The sequence below is a fragment of the Python bivittatus genome, unplaced genomic scaffold (assembly GCF_059951505.1).
Source record: "Python bivittatus isolate LINGU-HERP-01145 unplaced genomic scaffold, Pbiv_v1 ctg000700_np1212, whole genome shotgun sequence".
Taxonomy (NCBI): Eukaryota; Metazoa; Chordata; class Lepidosauria; order Squamata; family Pythonidae; genus Python; species Python bivittatus.
Window position 1 is genome coordinate 54,486,306 of NW_028277098.1, and position 14,652 is coordinate 54,500,957.

At 39.2% G+C, this 14,652-nt stretch overlaps 1 protein-coding gene across 1 annotated transcript; it reads right to left on the bottom strand.

Moving 5' to 3' along the window:
• Positions 1 to 188: 188 nt before the first annotated feature.
• Positions 189 to 14,561, bottom strand: SARS1 (seryl-tRNA synthetase 1). Its single transcript, XM_007430006.4, has 11 exons — positions 14,320 to 14,561; positions 12,055 to 12,125; positions 10,089 to 10,169; positions 9,175 to 9,333; positions 8,036 to 8,179; positions 7,592 to 7,747; positions 6,484 to 6,705; positions 3,209 to 3,338; positions 2,724 to 2,881; positions 1,462 to 1,591; positions 189 to 773 (listed from the first exon to the last, which is right to left on the bottom strand). The coding sequence occupies exons 1-11, from the start codon at positions 14,453 to 14,455 to the stop codon at positions 616 to 618; spliced, it is 1,545 nt and encodes a 514-aa protein (XP_007430068.1). The 5' UTR covers positions 14,456 to 14,561; the 3' UTR covers positions 189 to 615.
• Positions 14,562 to 14,652: the final 91 nt, after the last annotated feature.

Genomic DNA, 14,652 nt, shown 5'->3' on the forward strand with positions numbered 1-14,652 from the left:
TTAAACTGATAGTAAAGCAACATAGATTTCTGCAACCATGAGAATTACATTCTTAAAAGGGTTTCCAAGAAGTAAGGAATAATAAATTAACTAAAAAAAGAGCCATTTTCTTAAGTCTTTGCTTTATTCACTGAGTCCCTCCAAATCAGAGAAAATCCTATGACGTTTCAAAAATCATGATGGTAAAATTACACAAGTGCCTATATTTATTTCCCCTTTCAATATTTGCCTTTACCTCTTGTTCCAATATGCAGATTTTTTAAAGCAAATGAACATTATACAGCGTTTTGTTCCCTCTGCTTGAATTTGCAACTCCGGGCTTGGACAGAAATTCTTCTCACAAATAATCAACATAATTTAAAATGGGTTGGGGGTGGGGAAATCAACAGCTTCTGTACTGCTTTCTACTTTCACAGTGCAGGCAAATGCACTTATAGTCACTGTGAGAAGTATCATCTTCCTGTGCTGGAGGGTAAAAGCTGACACAGAAAAAGTAACATGTTCATGGCATAGGAAAGATGAGACAAAAAGCAGCAGCTAATCCCAAGAACCCCCCCACCCACCTCAGCTTTAAGAACTCCACAGTGCAACTCATTGAGAGCAGCTCAAGTTCTGTCAGGGACTGTTCACATCCATGCTTTGCATCTTCCCTTCCAGAGCACAGTCTCCACCAGCTGATTTCTTTTTGCCTCCTTCATGCTGTTTCTTTTGCTTCTTAGAAAATTCTTGATCGATAGGTGCAGGTTTCACAAATTTTATCATTTCCTTTAGACCTAGGGAGGATAAAGAGTACATTAAATATAGATGGCCAAGCATTCCAAAATGGGTATCACCAAGCATCTTTCTGTCAGATTATTGTTTCCCTTTCATATAACCCAAACCATTATACATAAAACTATCTCAGGTACTTTACAGTACTACATAACACTGGATTTTGGATGTTATAAGGTCAGGTGCAGCATCCAAGCTCACTCTTCTCTTTCCAATCAAGTGTCACAACTAGCTGAAAGGAGGAAAACCATTAAGTGAACCCTTCCTTCTCAGACATTCAGGGGCACCTTCTAGTTTGTCACTGATTCCTTTGGTTGTAAAATTAACACTCAAAGGACCACAGCACAACTTCTAAAATGTTCTGGTTCAGTAAAACTAGGATAAAAATGGGTCTTCTTAGTCTGGTGTAGCAAGGAAACAGTTCAAGTCAGCCTCCCATAACTTGCTGGCATCAGACATGCTGGGATTACTACTCTCAAGGATCACTCTCATAAACTTGAAGGGTACCAATTTGGCAGAAGATTGGCACACAGGTTTCATGGAGTATAATTCCATGCTTCAAAGGAACATTGTCAGAATTATGAGTTTTCAAAAGGGGACCTCAATCTTAAAGGACGTTAGGCATTCAGACAACAAAAGCAAAATTACAGAGGCTTAAGGGAGGGAGGGAGGGAGAATGAACATTATTACCTGGTGGCATGAAGTTCTTTAATTTGTCTGGTATAATGATTCCTTCCTCTGTCTGGTAATTCTCCAGGATAGCACATATAGTGCGTGTTGTAGCACACATGGTAGCATTAAGCATATGTACAAATTCCACCTACGAAAATAAAATCTGCTACATTTCATACATTTCTCAAGAAGCAAACATATTTTTGCAGAGACTAAATGTGATCTAATAACCTTACTAAATCCCCAGGATTTAGCTTAAATATAGTTAAGACTTAATTTTACACCTTAAATCCAAATTTAAACTATGAAAATATATCTTTTTAACACTATCTTTTTAATGATATTTTCATAGTTTAAATTTGGATTTAAGGTGTAAAACACTAGTATAGAGAAAACACTGCCACTAATAATATCTGGCTAGCAAATGACTCTGCAAAGAATTTTATTTACAAATGTTAAAGCTCTGTGCACACTTCTTTGTGCTCATTCATTCACTCTAAACTTTATAGTAGTATCTTTTTTTTAAATAAGAACTTTATTATATTATATTATATTACAAAGTACAATTAAAATACAAAACAGAAAGTTCAGCAAAGAGAGAGGATAGAGCTAAAAGAAAAAAGACAAAAACTAAAATAGTGAGGATAGAAAATTGAAACAGAAAGTGACTTCCGACTATCTCCAATACAGATATAAATACAAATTAAAAAAAATTAATCTCTTACCACTAATTAACCCAAATTCACATTATTTCTATCAACTTAAACCATCTAATCATTAAAGCCCACAATCAAAGCCTTATTTTTTCCCCACACAAGCATGTAATCTAAGAAAGGTTGCCATAAGGAGACAAATAAACTTTATAGTAGTATCAAAACCCAATGATAACCCAATTTTTCTTTAATCAACAGACCTCAGTTTCTATACTCTTTATAATATTGAATGGTAACATTTTTAATTTCCAGGTTAGCAATTCTAGGGTTCTCCATTATTTCAATAAGCTAGATGACATAACGGCAAGTAGCCAATATTCAAATTGGACATGCATCCATAAATTTATTTGAGCTTTTCTAGATCATCTCCACCACAAGGATTTGAAATGGCTTTATTTGGAGCAGCCACCCTTAAATGCTGAATGAAAAAACATGTTATGGCAAAAATGCAGATTTTCTATAAAGGCTAAAATATGTAAGCAACTCCAGGAGTACCCTACTGACTATACAAACATTACAGACAGCTATATAATGCTTCCAGAGTGCCTGAATTATAACAGAACATACTTTATCCATCATCTTTTTGGTCTGGCCATAGCGGATCCGTAACCGACGTGCTTGGTAGTCAGTGCAGTTTGAACAAGAAACAAGCTCACGGAAAGCTCCAGAACCTGGGAACCATGCTTCCAGATCCAGTTTTTTACTGGCAGCATGATTTAAGGAACCTGTAATACCAGGAGGCAGCATTCAATATTAGGAGAAAGTGAAAGCTATTCCTTCTCTCAATTCCTTCTAACAGTTATGGAATTACAATGGAAATGTTAGAATGGCCTAGGATTATTTTCTTACATTAATTACTCTGAGAAATGAAGATGGGTATACAACTACATATTTGAATATTACAAGAAGTTAAAGTCATTAAACTAAAACTTCAGCCTAATTTTATCAGAAGTTAAGGCTGAAATACTGTGCATATATTCTAGGGAATCATCCCCCATAAGCACAGGACTGAACCCAGAACCAGATCAGAAATTATTTTGAGAGAAATGTACCTGAGACAATATTCACAATGTGATAAGGGATGCCCAGAGACTGATAGAACTCTTCAGCGGTGGAAATCATCTCATCAAACATCTCCCAAGATTTATTATCATGAGGTGATGCATAGACAAACTGTTCAATCTAAAAAAGGGGGGGGAAGTTAGAAACCAAACTGTAAAATTCAGTATACACAAAAATAGGAATACAGTATTTTATTTTGTTAGCCACTGTAATGGTTGTACTTTTGGTAAACTATACTATAGTGAGCTGGTTTTAGCTGAAGTTGAATAGGAGGGGGAGTGATATAATTGCCCCACTGGGAAGGAAGAAAAGCCCACTATCATGAAAGAGACTCAGATTTTGTTCTGAGACAACAGCTGTGAAACTAGTATCGTATTTTGGAACTTAAGAAAGTTAACTCATTTGAATGTTATAGAATCTGAAACTGTGGTTAGTATTAATGAACTGAGACTTAATGACATTTATGTATAAGCAAACAAATCTAAATCAGCAAATTCTGTAACAAGAAATATACTATCCAAGAAAATATTGACAAGATACCTTAAAAGGCCACTCTAAAATTATTACCAACAAGCAGGGTGTTTAACTGAAGTAAATTACCTTGCAAACATTATGTTTAGCAACCTCATAAATAGCAACTGAAATACAAAATAAATTCTATTTCATTCTTATTAAAACTGTTTTATTCTGTTAGAAAGCTTTGAGTTACGTGTTCATCCCTCATGTATTTTCCAAAGACAGGCTCTAACCTGCCACTGATTTAAAGAAGCATTTTCATTTCTTATTATAAGATTGGATCCTGTGAGGACTGAATAAGGGAGTTGTACACTGACAGAAATCTCTGAGCACAGCTACAATTAAGAGGAACTGATGGCATTTTTTAATTATACTTCTACTCTACTCTATAAATATAGGTCTCTGGGCAAGTTGTCAAGTTATTTAACTATTAAATATTCTAAAAATATGGAAAACAAAATCCCAAAACATATGCTATAAAAATGTAATGCAATCAGTCAATCTGGATTAAAAGTGGTAACTATTGTTCTGGGGATAGAGTATATTTAACTTTACAAAATATTAGAATAATACAAACATAATCTACCATCTTACTCCCTCTAAGATGTTCCTATGTGCAATGCTGACCATCAAAGAGATAAAATTCCAAATGTATTCAAAAGGAAGTCAACCCTGAATTTAAAATGATTTCCCTTTAAAAAAAAAAAAGGAAGTTCACATTGAAAATAATTAATCTGCTTCCATTATCAATTTTCTCAGAAAATCTAAGATAAGCCTTCAAAGATAAATTACGGACAAAAATGTTGTCTTTGGTGCAGGTAAATACAGTGTGAAAATATTTCACAATATGCCAATTGTGCTCTTCTATTTGGGATATCTTGTCAAACATAACAGTCATTTTCTCTGGAACAATGCTGGAACCCTCACTTCAGACTGTTATATTTTAAAATCTTTCTGAAATGATAACGGAACAGATAATTTTGTGGAGGAAAAACAAGCACAGACCCTCTCCCTTCTATCTAATGAAAAAGAAATTTTATCAACTTCTAAATAAAAATACTAAGGCCTAATGAATCCTACCAAACTCAGCTTCTGTTTAATTTGATTAGTATTATATATTAGAGGGCAAAATAATAATTATAATAATAAGTTATTAAATTTATATGCTGTCTGACTCCCAGCGATTCTGGGCGGTTTACAATTGTTAAAATATTTATATAATCTTAAATATATAATCTTTAAATATAAAATATTTAAAAGCAAAGAACAATACCAAAAAACACAAAAACAGCAACAAGACAAAAGAACAAAGATGGCAAAGAAAACAAACGGGAACAGAAAGGAAGAGGTGTCAATCATCCTCTCCAAAGACCTGGGCAAAGAGTCATGTCTTTAAGGCCCTTCAAAATACCAGTAGGGTGGGAGCTATTAGAATTTCGAGGGGAACCTCATTCCAGAGGACAGGTACTACTACAGAGAAGTTGCGCTTCCAGGGTCCAGACAGATGCATTGTTTAATCGATGGAACCTGAAGTGTACCCACCCTGCCAAATCGAACCAGTCAGGCAGATACTATAAGACACAGGCGATCCCTCAAGTAACCAGGTCCTATGCCATGTAGGGCTTTATAGGTAGTGACCAGCACCTTGAATCTCACCCAGAAGCAAACTGGCAACCAATGCAGCTCACAAAGCAGAGGTGTTACATGGGCATACCAAGGCATGCCCATCACTGCCCATGCCGCTGCATTCTGGACCAGCTGAAGCTTCCAGGTGGTCTTCAAGGGCAGCCCCACGTAGAGTGTGTTGCAGTAGTCAAGCCATGAGGTGGCCAGGGCATGAGTAACTGTCTGAAGGGCCTCCCGATCTAGGAAAGGGTACAACTGGTGCATCAAATTAAGCTGGGCAAAAGCCTTCCTGGCCACAGCTGCCACCTGCTCAATGAGCAGGAGCTGGAAGTCCAGGGAGACCCACAAATTGAACACCTCTCCTGAATGGGGAAGTGTAACCCCATCCAAAGTCAAAGTTGGAATATCCCCAGATCTGGGCAGTCCAAACACTCTCATGGACATATAGACAATAGTTTGCATGCAAACAGGTTAAGAAACCAAGATCTTTACTGTAAGCACATGATGTATTTGGACTAGAGATTGGTATAATACGGAACTAAATATTCTGAGCTGAGGAAGTAGGACAGTCTGTTATTTTAAGTAAATGTGACCAGGTCACATGAAATGACATGTAGTGCCACCTGTTAAGTGGCCCCTCACAACTCAACATACAGTTGTTTTCCACTATTACTCTTAAATAAAGGAAAACAGAAACAAGTACTTCTTGCCTGTTCCATAATAATCCAAATTAAGCTCTGATGATAATGACCATAGCTCAGAAAGGCACTTAGAATTGGGGGTGGTTAAATAACTGTTTTTAGGCTGGTTGAAGATCAACAACATAATCCATCTTGACATTTAAACCTGGCTGAATTCTGTGTGCACAGAAATATTCAGCTGTGTTATTTGTATCCAATAATTAGGGAATGAATCTTGTACCAAACCTTTCTTTTCAAAATAAGTCCTTAAAGCACAATTTTGAGTTTGCCATATTGGACTTGGAAACAGTAGTGAACATGTAAAGTGTAATGTGTGCACTCTGGGTTTTTGAATTTGCTCAACTCTGTAGTGAGGGTAGCTACTAGGAAAAACTGCATAACATTTTTCAAACACTTCCCCAAAAAGCTAGCTGATAACCTACCTTTTCAAACTGATGTACCCGGAAAATGCCTCTAGTATCACGACCATGAGAACCAACTTCCTGGCGGAAGCAAGTAGACAGCCCAGCATATTTGATGGGCAGATCTTCTGGCTTCAGCCATTCATCCCTGTGCAATGCTGCAATTGGCTGTTCAGATGTAGCAATCAGATACTTTTCATCAATGGTATTGTCATCGTTCTTTTCACTGCTTTTTCCCAGGACCTAAGAAGAAGTTTGCAAATCAGACAACTGCAATAACACAGTTTTATCCACAAGCTGTCTACTTTAGGTGAATACAAGTTTAAATTAATGCATGTATGTGCATTGCAAATCTACTTACACATTTAAAATATTGTTGTAAGAGCCACTAGTATCTAGACATGGGCCATCTTTTTTTGCTTATATTTATACAATGCATACTTCTATTAACTCTCTTATCTTCCACTTTAGCAGCCTAATCTGTTTTTTTGCTAAAATTGTCCTCACAGAAGGTGAAAAATTGTCAGGTCAGAAGGGGAGTCAAACAGAATTAAGTACTGGATAGTAGTAACAGTCACAGAAAAGGAGTGGGGAACCCCTCCCATGCAATCCTCACCAATGGCCATGGTGGCTGGGCTACTGGGACCTGTGATTCAGCAGTAGATTATTGCTGAAACTAGGCATTCATCACATCTGTCATAAGCAAACTTAGGATACCTTTCAGTGAAGATCAAGAGATCAGCAATATTGTCCCATATGAAAATTTCATTAACTATCTCCATTTATGAGTTCCCAAAGGGGTTAAACACTTCAGAATTTCATTAAAAATATTAGAGTAAGACAGACAAAACAGGATATATGTTATTATTAAGAATAATGATAAGAAACGCTTTAGTCTATGGGCCTAACAGACTTTTTAATCATAAATTATTAGCATTTACTTACAGTAGGAACATTTCTTTTATAAGAGAAGGATAAACTTATGAATTAAAACCGATATATAGCTAATAACCCTAGTGAAATTTTACCAGACTACATGAAAGATTCCCATGACTCCATGAATAATCCAATTACCCATTAAAATAGCAACAAAAAGATTGTCTAGAAGCCAGCTTTTCTTACATCTTACCTTGTAGAGCTCTTCATCAAACTGACTTAGCTGGGCTACTTCCTGCATCACTTCTTTTCTCATGAAGAAGGGGGTATAAACAGGGGTATATCCCTTGATGAGCAGTGTCTGCAGGGCGTACTGAATGAGGGCTTGCTCTAGAAAAACCAAAGGTCCCTACAAGGAAATAAAAAGAGGTTAAAATCATGCTTCAAAAAGGCCTCAGTAACTTATATTCAGATTATCTTCTACAGCTAAGTAGAAGACCAATTTACAGTAGCTTAATTCATCCAAGCTTACTTTAAATGCAGTGTGGGGATCATATTCACACCCCCACCCTGAGATAATGTGATTGAAGTATTATTCCCAACAGTCCCAGCCAGATGAGGGCTTCTGTGAGTTATATTTAGCAACAGCTGGAAAGAATTAGGTTCCCCACCTTTTCATGAAGATGATAACCATTACCTTAAGGAAGTATCCTCTACTTCCAGCTACAACAGCTCCTTTTTCTCCCTCATAGCCATCCACCATGACAACAAGGTCGACGTGAGAATACTTCTTCCTTACAGTGCAGTCTCCCCATACTCTCTCTTCTTTATTATCTACATCCTTTCAGTTTCATAAAAAGAAATATACTTTGACTGAACTAACCAAGAGAAAGCACATCTGTTCCAAACAAGAATCTACTGGACATTTTGTTTATTCACAACTCTGACTTCCATTTGGTTGCACACTAGCATTTAATAAACTGGCCAGAAGTCTTTCTGCATTATACTGTTCTCTGCTTACATCCATTGTGGTGAGCACTGCAAGGACTACCAAGAGATGACTGATATCAGAGTTTGGTCTGATATGAAAAGATAAGGACTGCTCTGGGAAGCAAAGATTATGTTCAGTAAAATGTACTATTTGGCAATCCAGGTGACTGCATACATTCTGACGACTACTAAAATTCTAATGAGACCTATCCAACAGTGTTACTATACTAAAAATGGTCTTGCTGGACATTGGTTCTGCTGACCATTCAGCTACCTTCAGTTCACCCTTAACTGTTATTTACCAGCTGCTATCAGGCTGCAGAGCACAGGGAGAGAAAGAAGGACCAGTCTATCAGCTCTTCTGGCTGCTAAAGAACTCTGTCACTTTCAATAACAGATGCCAGAGTGTACTTCATTCCATCTTTCTTATTCTATTTGGATCACATATTTTAAATTGTAAGGCCAACAGACTGCATTGCCTTGTCTTTACTTGACCTGTGAGCTACCGTGGGTGCTGTTTTGCCTGAGGAGCAAGGTAAAAATGCTCTAAATAAACAAAATGGGGTTGATGTTATGCCAAACACTCTGTTTGTTTCCCATTTATATTCCAAACAAGAATAGGATTTAGCACTTATTTGGTTCCGTTATATTTGTGGCTCCCCTCTTTGAAGACAACTACATTATACTGCAAACCATATTAAATTCTCAGTCTCCTCACCAGGGATTTGCCATGTCCACACTACAGATGTGCAAAAAAGCACCTGAAATTAGATTCTCAAGATTGCTCCAAATTGATTATAACCAATCACATGTATGTTTATACACAGTGCATGAATTTGCCCCTACCTCATCATTGCTGATTGGCACAGAGGGGTGAAGAAGATTTCCAATTTCTCTGAGGTTTTCAAAGCGCTCTGCTTCCAGTTTTAAGCGTTCTTCATCACATTTCAGGATTGCTTCATCAATCAGGAGACGGATTTTCTTGATTTGGCTGACTTGAAGGCTCTAAAGCACAAGAGAATGGCTGGGCATGTCAGCATGTCATAATCAGAAAATTTAAAAAGTCCTCTTGTAAAAAGAGGATTTTAAGGGGGTGGGGCTGTAACTGTATGTTCATCATATTTTAGCTGAAAGTTTATTACTCCAAACCGCAACTCAGGTAAAGTGTTTGGCTTCCATGAGGAGAGCCTCATAAAAAGCTAATTTTGACACACTTTAACTGAGTAGTAACAATAACATGACAATACAAGGACTAGTTGGCAAAGCTACTAATCCAAGAATGAGAGAGGTCACTAATGAAATGCAGTAGCATGGATGTGTCTATTCAGGATTATAGACAGCCAAGACTTCTAAAGTCCCTCATGCTATTTTCCACCTTCCCTGACTTAACATGTCTTATGAATGGAGCCATTTTGGCATGTAAGCCATGATAGATTGCTTAGCATATTCAAACACAGTAAGTTGTTTATTTACTATCAAAAAGCAAGCCAAAGCGTAGCATAATGTGTGAACCCAACTAATATATTTTAGCTCAGAGTATAAGAGAAATGGAAGAATACACCTAAAAAAAAATTGAGCTGTAGTTTAAGGACAAGTGAATAGGACAGTAATGGAAATAACTCAAGAACACACAAAGAACAGAAATCCATCAAGTTGTACATACATCCCTCCCCCAAATTTAAATCATATAACACAAGTATCACTTTCTCAAATACAGTGCATTGAAAGCCAGTGAATAACAAAATAAGAAATGAACTTACTGTTAAGATGTCTGCTGTGAGTTCATCAAGATTTTGTGCATTATCTGGTATCTGGTCACTATTACCCACAGGTTCTTTCTTCTGTAAATAGAAATATTAAAAACAAGGAAAACAGTAACAGGTCAGCAAAGAAAAAAAATGATAGTAAAGATTAAATAGCTTTCAGGGCACCTTTGCTCTGAATTCCATTTCTAGAGTTTCAGAAAAATTTAGTTACTGATACTAGGTGTCAGTGAGCTGGACAATTATACAGTGGGGCAAAAAAGTATTTAGTCAGCCACCAATTGTGCAAGTTCTCCCACTTAAAAAGATGAGAGAGGCCTGTAATTTTCGTCATAGGTATACCTCAACTATGAGAGACAAAATGAGAAACAAAATCCAGAAAATCACATTGTCTGATTTTTAAAGAATTTATTTGCAAATCATGGTGGAAAATAAGTATTTGGTCACCTACAAACAAGCAAGATGTCTGGCTCTCACAGACCTGTAACTACTTCTTTAAGAGGCTCCTCTGTCCTCCACTCATTACCTGTAGTAATGGCAGCTGTTTGACCTTGTTATCGGTATAAAAGACACCTGTCCACAACCTCAAACAGTCACACTCCAAACTCCACTATGGCCAAGACCAAAGAGCTGTTGAAGGACACCAGAAACAAAATTGTAGACCTGCACCAGGCTGGGAAGACTGAATCTGCAATAGGCAAACAGCTTGGTGTGAAGAAATCAACTGTGGGAGCAATAATTAGAAAATGGAAGACATACAAGACCACTGATAATCTCCCTCGATCTGGGGCTCCACGCAAGATCTCACCCTGTGGGGTCAAAATGATCACAAGAATGGTGAGCAAAAATCCCAGAACCACATGGGGGGACCTAGTGAATGACCTGCAGAGAGCTGGGACCAAAGTAACAAAGGCTACCATCAGTAACACACTACGCCGCCAGGGACTCAAATCCTGCAGTGCCAGAGGTGTCCCCCTGCTTAAGCCAGTACATGTCCGGGCCCGTCTGAAGTTTGCTAGAGAGCATTTGGATGATCCAGAAGAGGATTGGGAGAATGTCATATGGTCAGATGAAACCAAAGTAGAACGTTTTGGTCTAAACTCAACTTGTGGTGTTTGGAGGAGAGAGAATACTGAGTTGCATCCAAAGAACACCATACCTACTGTGAAGCATGGGGGTGGAAACATCATGCTTTGGGGCTGTTTTTCTGCAAAGGGACCAGGACGACTGATCTGTGTAAAGGAAAGAATGAATGGGGCCATGTATCGTGAGATTTTGAGTGAACACCTCCTTCCATCAGCAAGGGCATTGAAGATGAAACGTGGCTGGGTCTTTCAGCATGACAATGATCCCAAACACACCGCCCGGGCAACGAAGGAGTGGCTTCGTAAGAAGCATTTCAAGGTCCTGGAGTGGCCTAGCCAGTCTCCAGATCTCAACCCCATGGAAAACCTTTGGAGGGAGTTGAAAGTCCATGTTGCCCAGCGACAGCCCCAAAACATCACTGCTCCAGAGGAGATCTGCATGGAGGAATGGGCCAGAATACCAGCAACAGTGTGTGAAAACCTTGTGAAGACTTACAGAAAATGTTTGACCTCTGTCATTGCCAATAAAGGATATATAACAAAGTATTGAGATGAACTTTTGATATTGACCAAATACTTATTTTCCACCATGATTTGCAAATAAATTCTTTAAAAATCAGACAATGTGATTTTCTGGATTTATTTTTCCCCATTTTGTCTCTCATAGTTGAGGTATACCTATGATGAAAATTACAGGCCTCTCTCATCTTTTTAAGTGGGAGAACTTGCACAATTGGTGGCTGACTAAATACTTTTTTGCCCCACTGTATAAAAGGAGGTTGGATAAAGTAAACAAACCAGAGTGTGTAACTTCAATTTACTATGATTCTGGTCAATGGCTGTAATAAAGTTTTTGATTTTAATAGAATGTACTGCACCTTCATTTTTTCTCCTATGGTTTTGCTGCACAGGTTCTTCAGTTTGTTCAGGTTGTCTGCACGGAATCTGCCTAGAAGAAATGCATTGAAAATAATTTACAGAACCTAATGTTTAAAGGACAAACTTTTCAATACAATGGTAAGGCTACTGACCTTTGGGGTTACTACTACTGGGAATAAAATACATTTATCAAACAACAGATGGAGAAAAGTACTATAGAAATATTAGAAAATTACGTTTTCTAATAGAAGTGAAAAGCTCCCTCTGCACACAAAGTGAACTATACTAATAACTAAAAAACCATACTGGACTTTTGCCTCATTTGCCTCGCATTTCTTTTGCAATCTGAGTCATAAGATTGACAAAAGCCACTAAAGAGTGGCAGTTAAATCTTATTTTGATAGTGGCAATGGGCTACTATCTTCCACCATGTGAGGGTGGTGGCTAGATTAAAGGATCCAAGATATGCCATATGGCATATATAACTCTCTCCTCCAATACTGATCTACAAGGCAGCTGGTTCACTCTCCTGCACTTCCCTTCCCTGACATCTCTACTTCACCTCTAACTGGCAAGATGACCATTTGCCCTGCTGGCCTCAATCATTCTGAGATGGCTAAGGGGATACACTGCAAGATGGTTGTGGCACTGCCTGTGCAGGGAGATACTACAACCACCGCACATTGTGTTGTGAGTCGGGCAGCATTTATTATTGTTATTTTGCTGCCTAACCAAGTCTACCACCAAAAGCAGCTGCTTCATTGTATCAAAAGGTGGGACCAACCTACAAATGTAGAGGACTACTCTTACTGAAAGAAACTACTTCCATTTCTGAATGGAATGGAATTCATTTTCAACTGAATTGCACTTTGCATGGCTTGGAAAAATGAAGAATACAAATAATCTGAATATCTCATTCTGCTGTTGCATTACACAGCAATTTTAATTGATCTGAAATGGTAGACCTTCTATCACTTTCAAAGCCTTAGTGCCTCATGATGCCAAGGGCAAGAGAAAGATGGAGATGCTTTTCCGGGCTTCTCATTCTTGACCAATTCTAGGCTGATTCAATTGATCCAAACCTAATTCTGTCCTACCCTTAAAATAACTTGCATTAAATCCTTTTACTTGTCTTTAAAGAATGTTTATTAAAATATTTCTATATCACTTCTCATTCATAGAATCCTGAGGTGGCTTATTATACTATAAAATGATAAATAGTCATATTATAAATGATGAATTTTCAAAGGACATCATGCCCCAAAATACAGGTCTTTCATTCTTTTTGAAAAATAAGGCAGCACTGCCAAACAGAAAATGAAACTCTAATGTGGTGTATTTGCAGCGTCCAGGAGTCATTTTCCAGGGTGATGACAATTACATCAGGATTGCATCAGATTCAGATGCACCAGTACCTGAACGTTGTACAGTACTGTCAAATAGAGTAAGTTTGCCAATTTAAAGAGCACTGCAATGCTGAAAAAATGGCAAAATCTACCCGACAGGGGAGGGGGCTGACTGCACAATATATTTTTCATGACAAAACAAAAAAACCCTCTACAGCCATACTTGTGGGATGCTTTCCCTTAAGATGGCAGGGAAAAATAGGGAACTCCAAGGAGAAACTGAAGCCCCCCCAAACTTTCTGGATTACTCTTTCGTTCACAAACTTTCACTTTAAACCTGTTTCCAGATTAGGCCTTCGAGATTACAATATGGAGAAACTCTCCGCGTGTTGCAGGACACCAGCTGAGGGGCGCCTACCCCGACAAAGCTAAGGGAGGGAGGAGATACTCTCTATTGGGGCTCGTTCACATGAAAACAAAGAAGAAAGCATAAGAGCAACCCTTGTGGACAAGATCAAAGATCTTCGCAGGGACCCCCGCGTTACGTTCCCAACCAGATGTCAAGGGGGAAAAAATCACAAGCAGGACAAGAGCACGCGAGCCCCTCCTCTTCACGCGCTCCTGTCACTGGCACGGACTCGACCATTACGGGTAACACGCGGCCACCATCTGCTAACAGATCCCTCCTTTCCATCGTGGCACAAGCCAGATGGGTGTCAAGACGCTAAAAGCGGAAGGGAGGAGCAGACACGCGTATGAATGGGACGTTCAAGCAGACCCGGCGAGTGCGCAGGAAGGGACGCGAGAACAAAACGGGCCACAAGGCTGCCGGTCCCGGGTCGGGCAATGGCTCTTCGCCTCGCTTTCTGACAAGCCCCGCCGCGGCAATGGGCCTCGGCCCCCCAACTCCTCACTCACATCTCCGCCAGGCCCCGTCGGCGGCCACCAGCGCGTCCACGAGAGCCGGGTCCTTGAACCGCTTCAGCTGCGTCTCTCGCACGAGCTCGGGGTCGCCGCCTTTGTCGGCGCGGAAAAGGTCCAAGTCGAGCACCATGGCGGCGAAAGAGGTCCGCCGAGGCCGAGAGGAACGAAACGGAAGACTGACCGGCGGCGCCCCAGCAACAGAAGGCGAGGTGGCAGGGAAGGGAGCCGAAGCACGCCTGCGCAGTAGAGACGCAGAGGAAGGGGACTGCGCGCGCGCCTGAAAGAATGCCCCTGCCTTAGGCTTGGTAGGGGAGCTCGGGCGCCCCC

Bases quoted from the DNA above. Each gene is read 5' to 3' on its own strand.
- SARS1 (XM_007430006.4), bottom strand. From the start codon at position 14,455: ATGGTGCTCGACTTGGACCTTTTCCGCGCCGACAAAGGCGGCGACCCC. The intron at 12,126-14,319 runs GTGAGTGAGGAG...CATTTCTTCTAG, and splicing joins CGACGGGGCCTGGCGGAGAT to GCAGATTCCGTGCAGACAAC. The intron at 1,592-2,723 runs GTATGTTCTGTT...TTATTTTCGTAG, and splicing joins CCAAAAAGATGATGGATAAA to GTGGAATTTGTACATATGCT.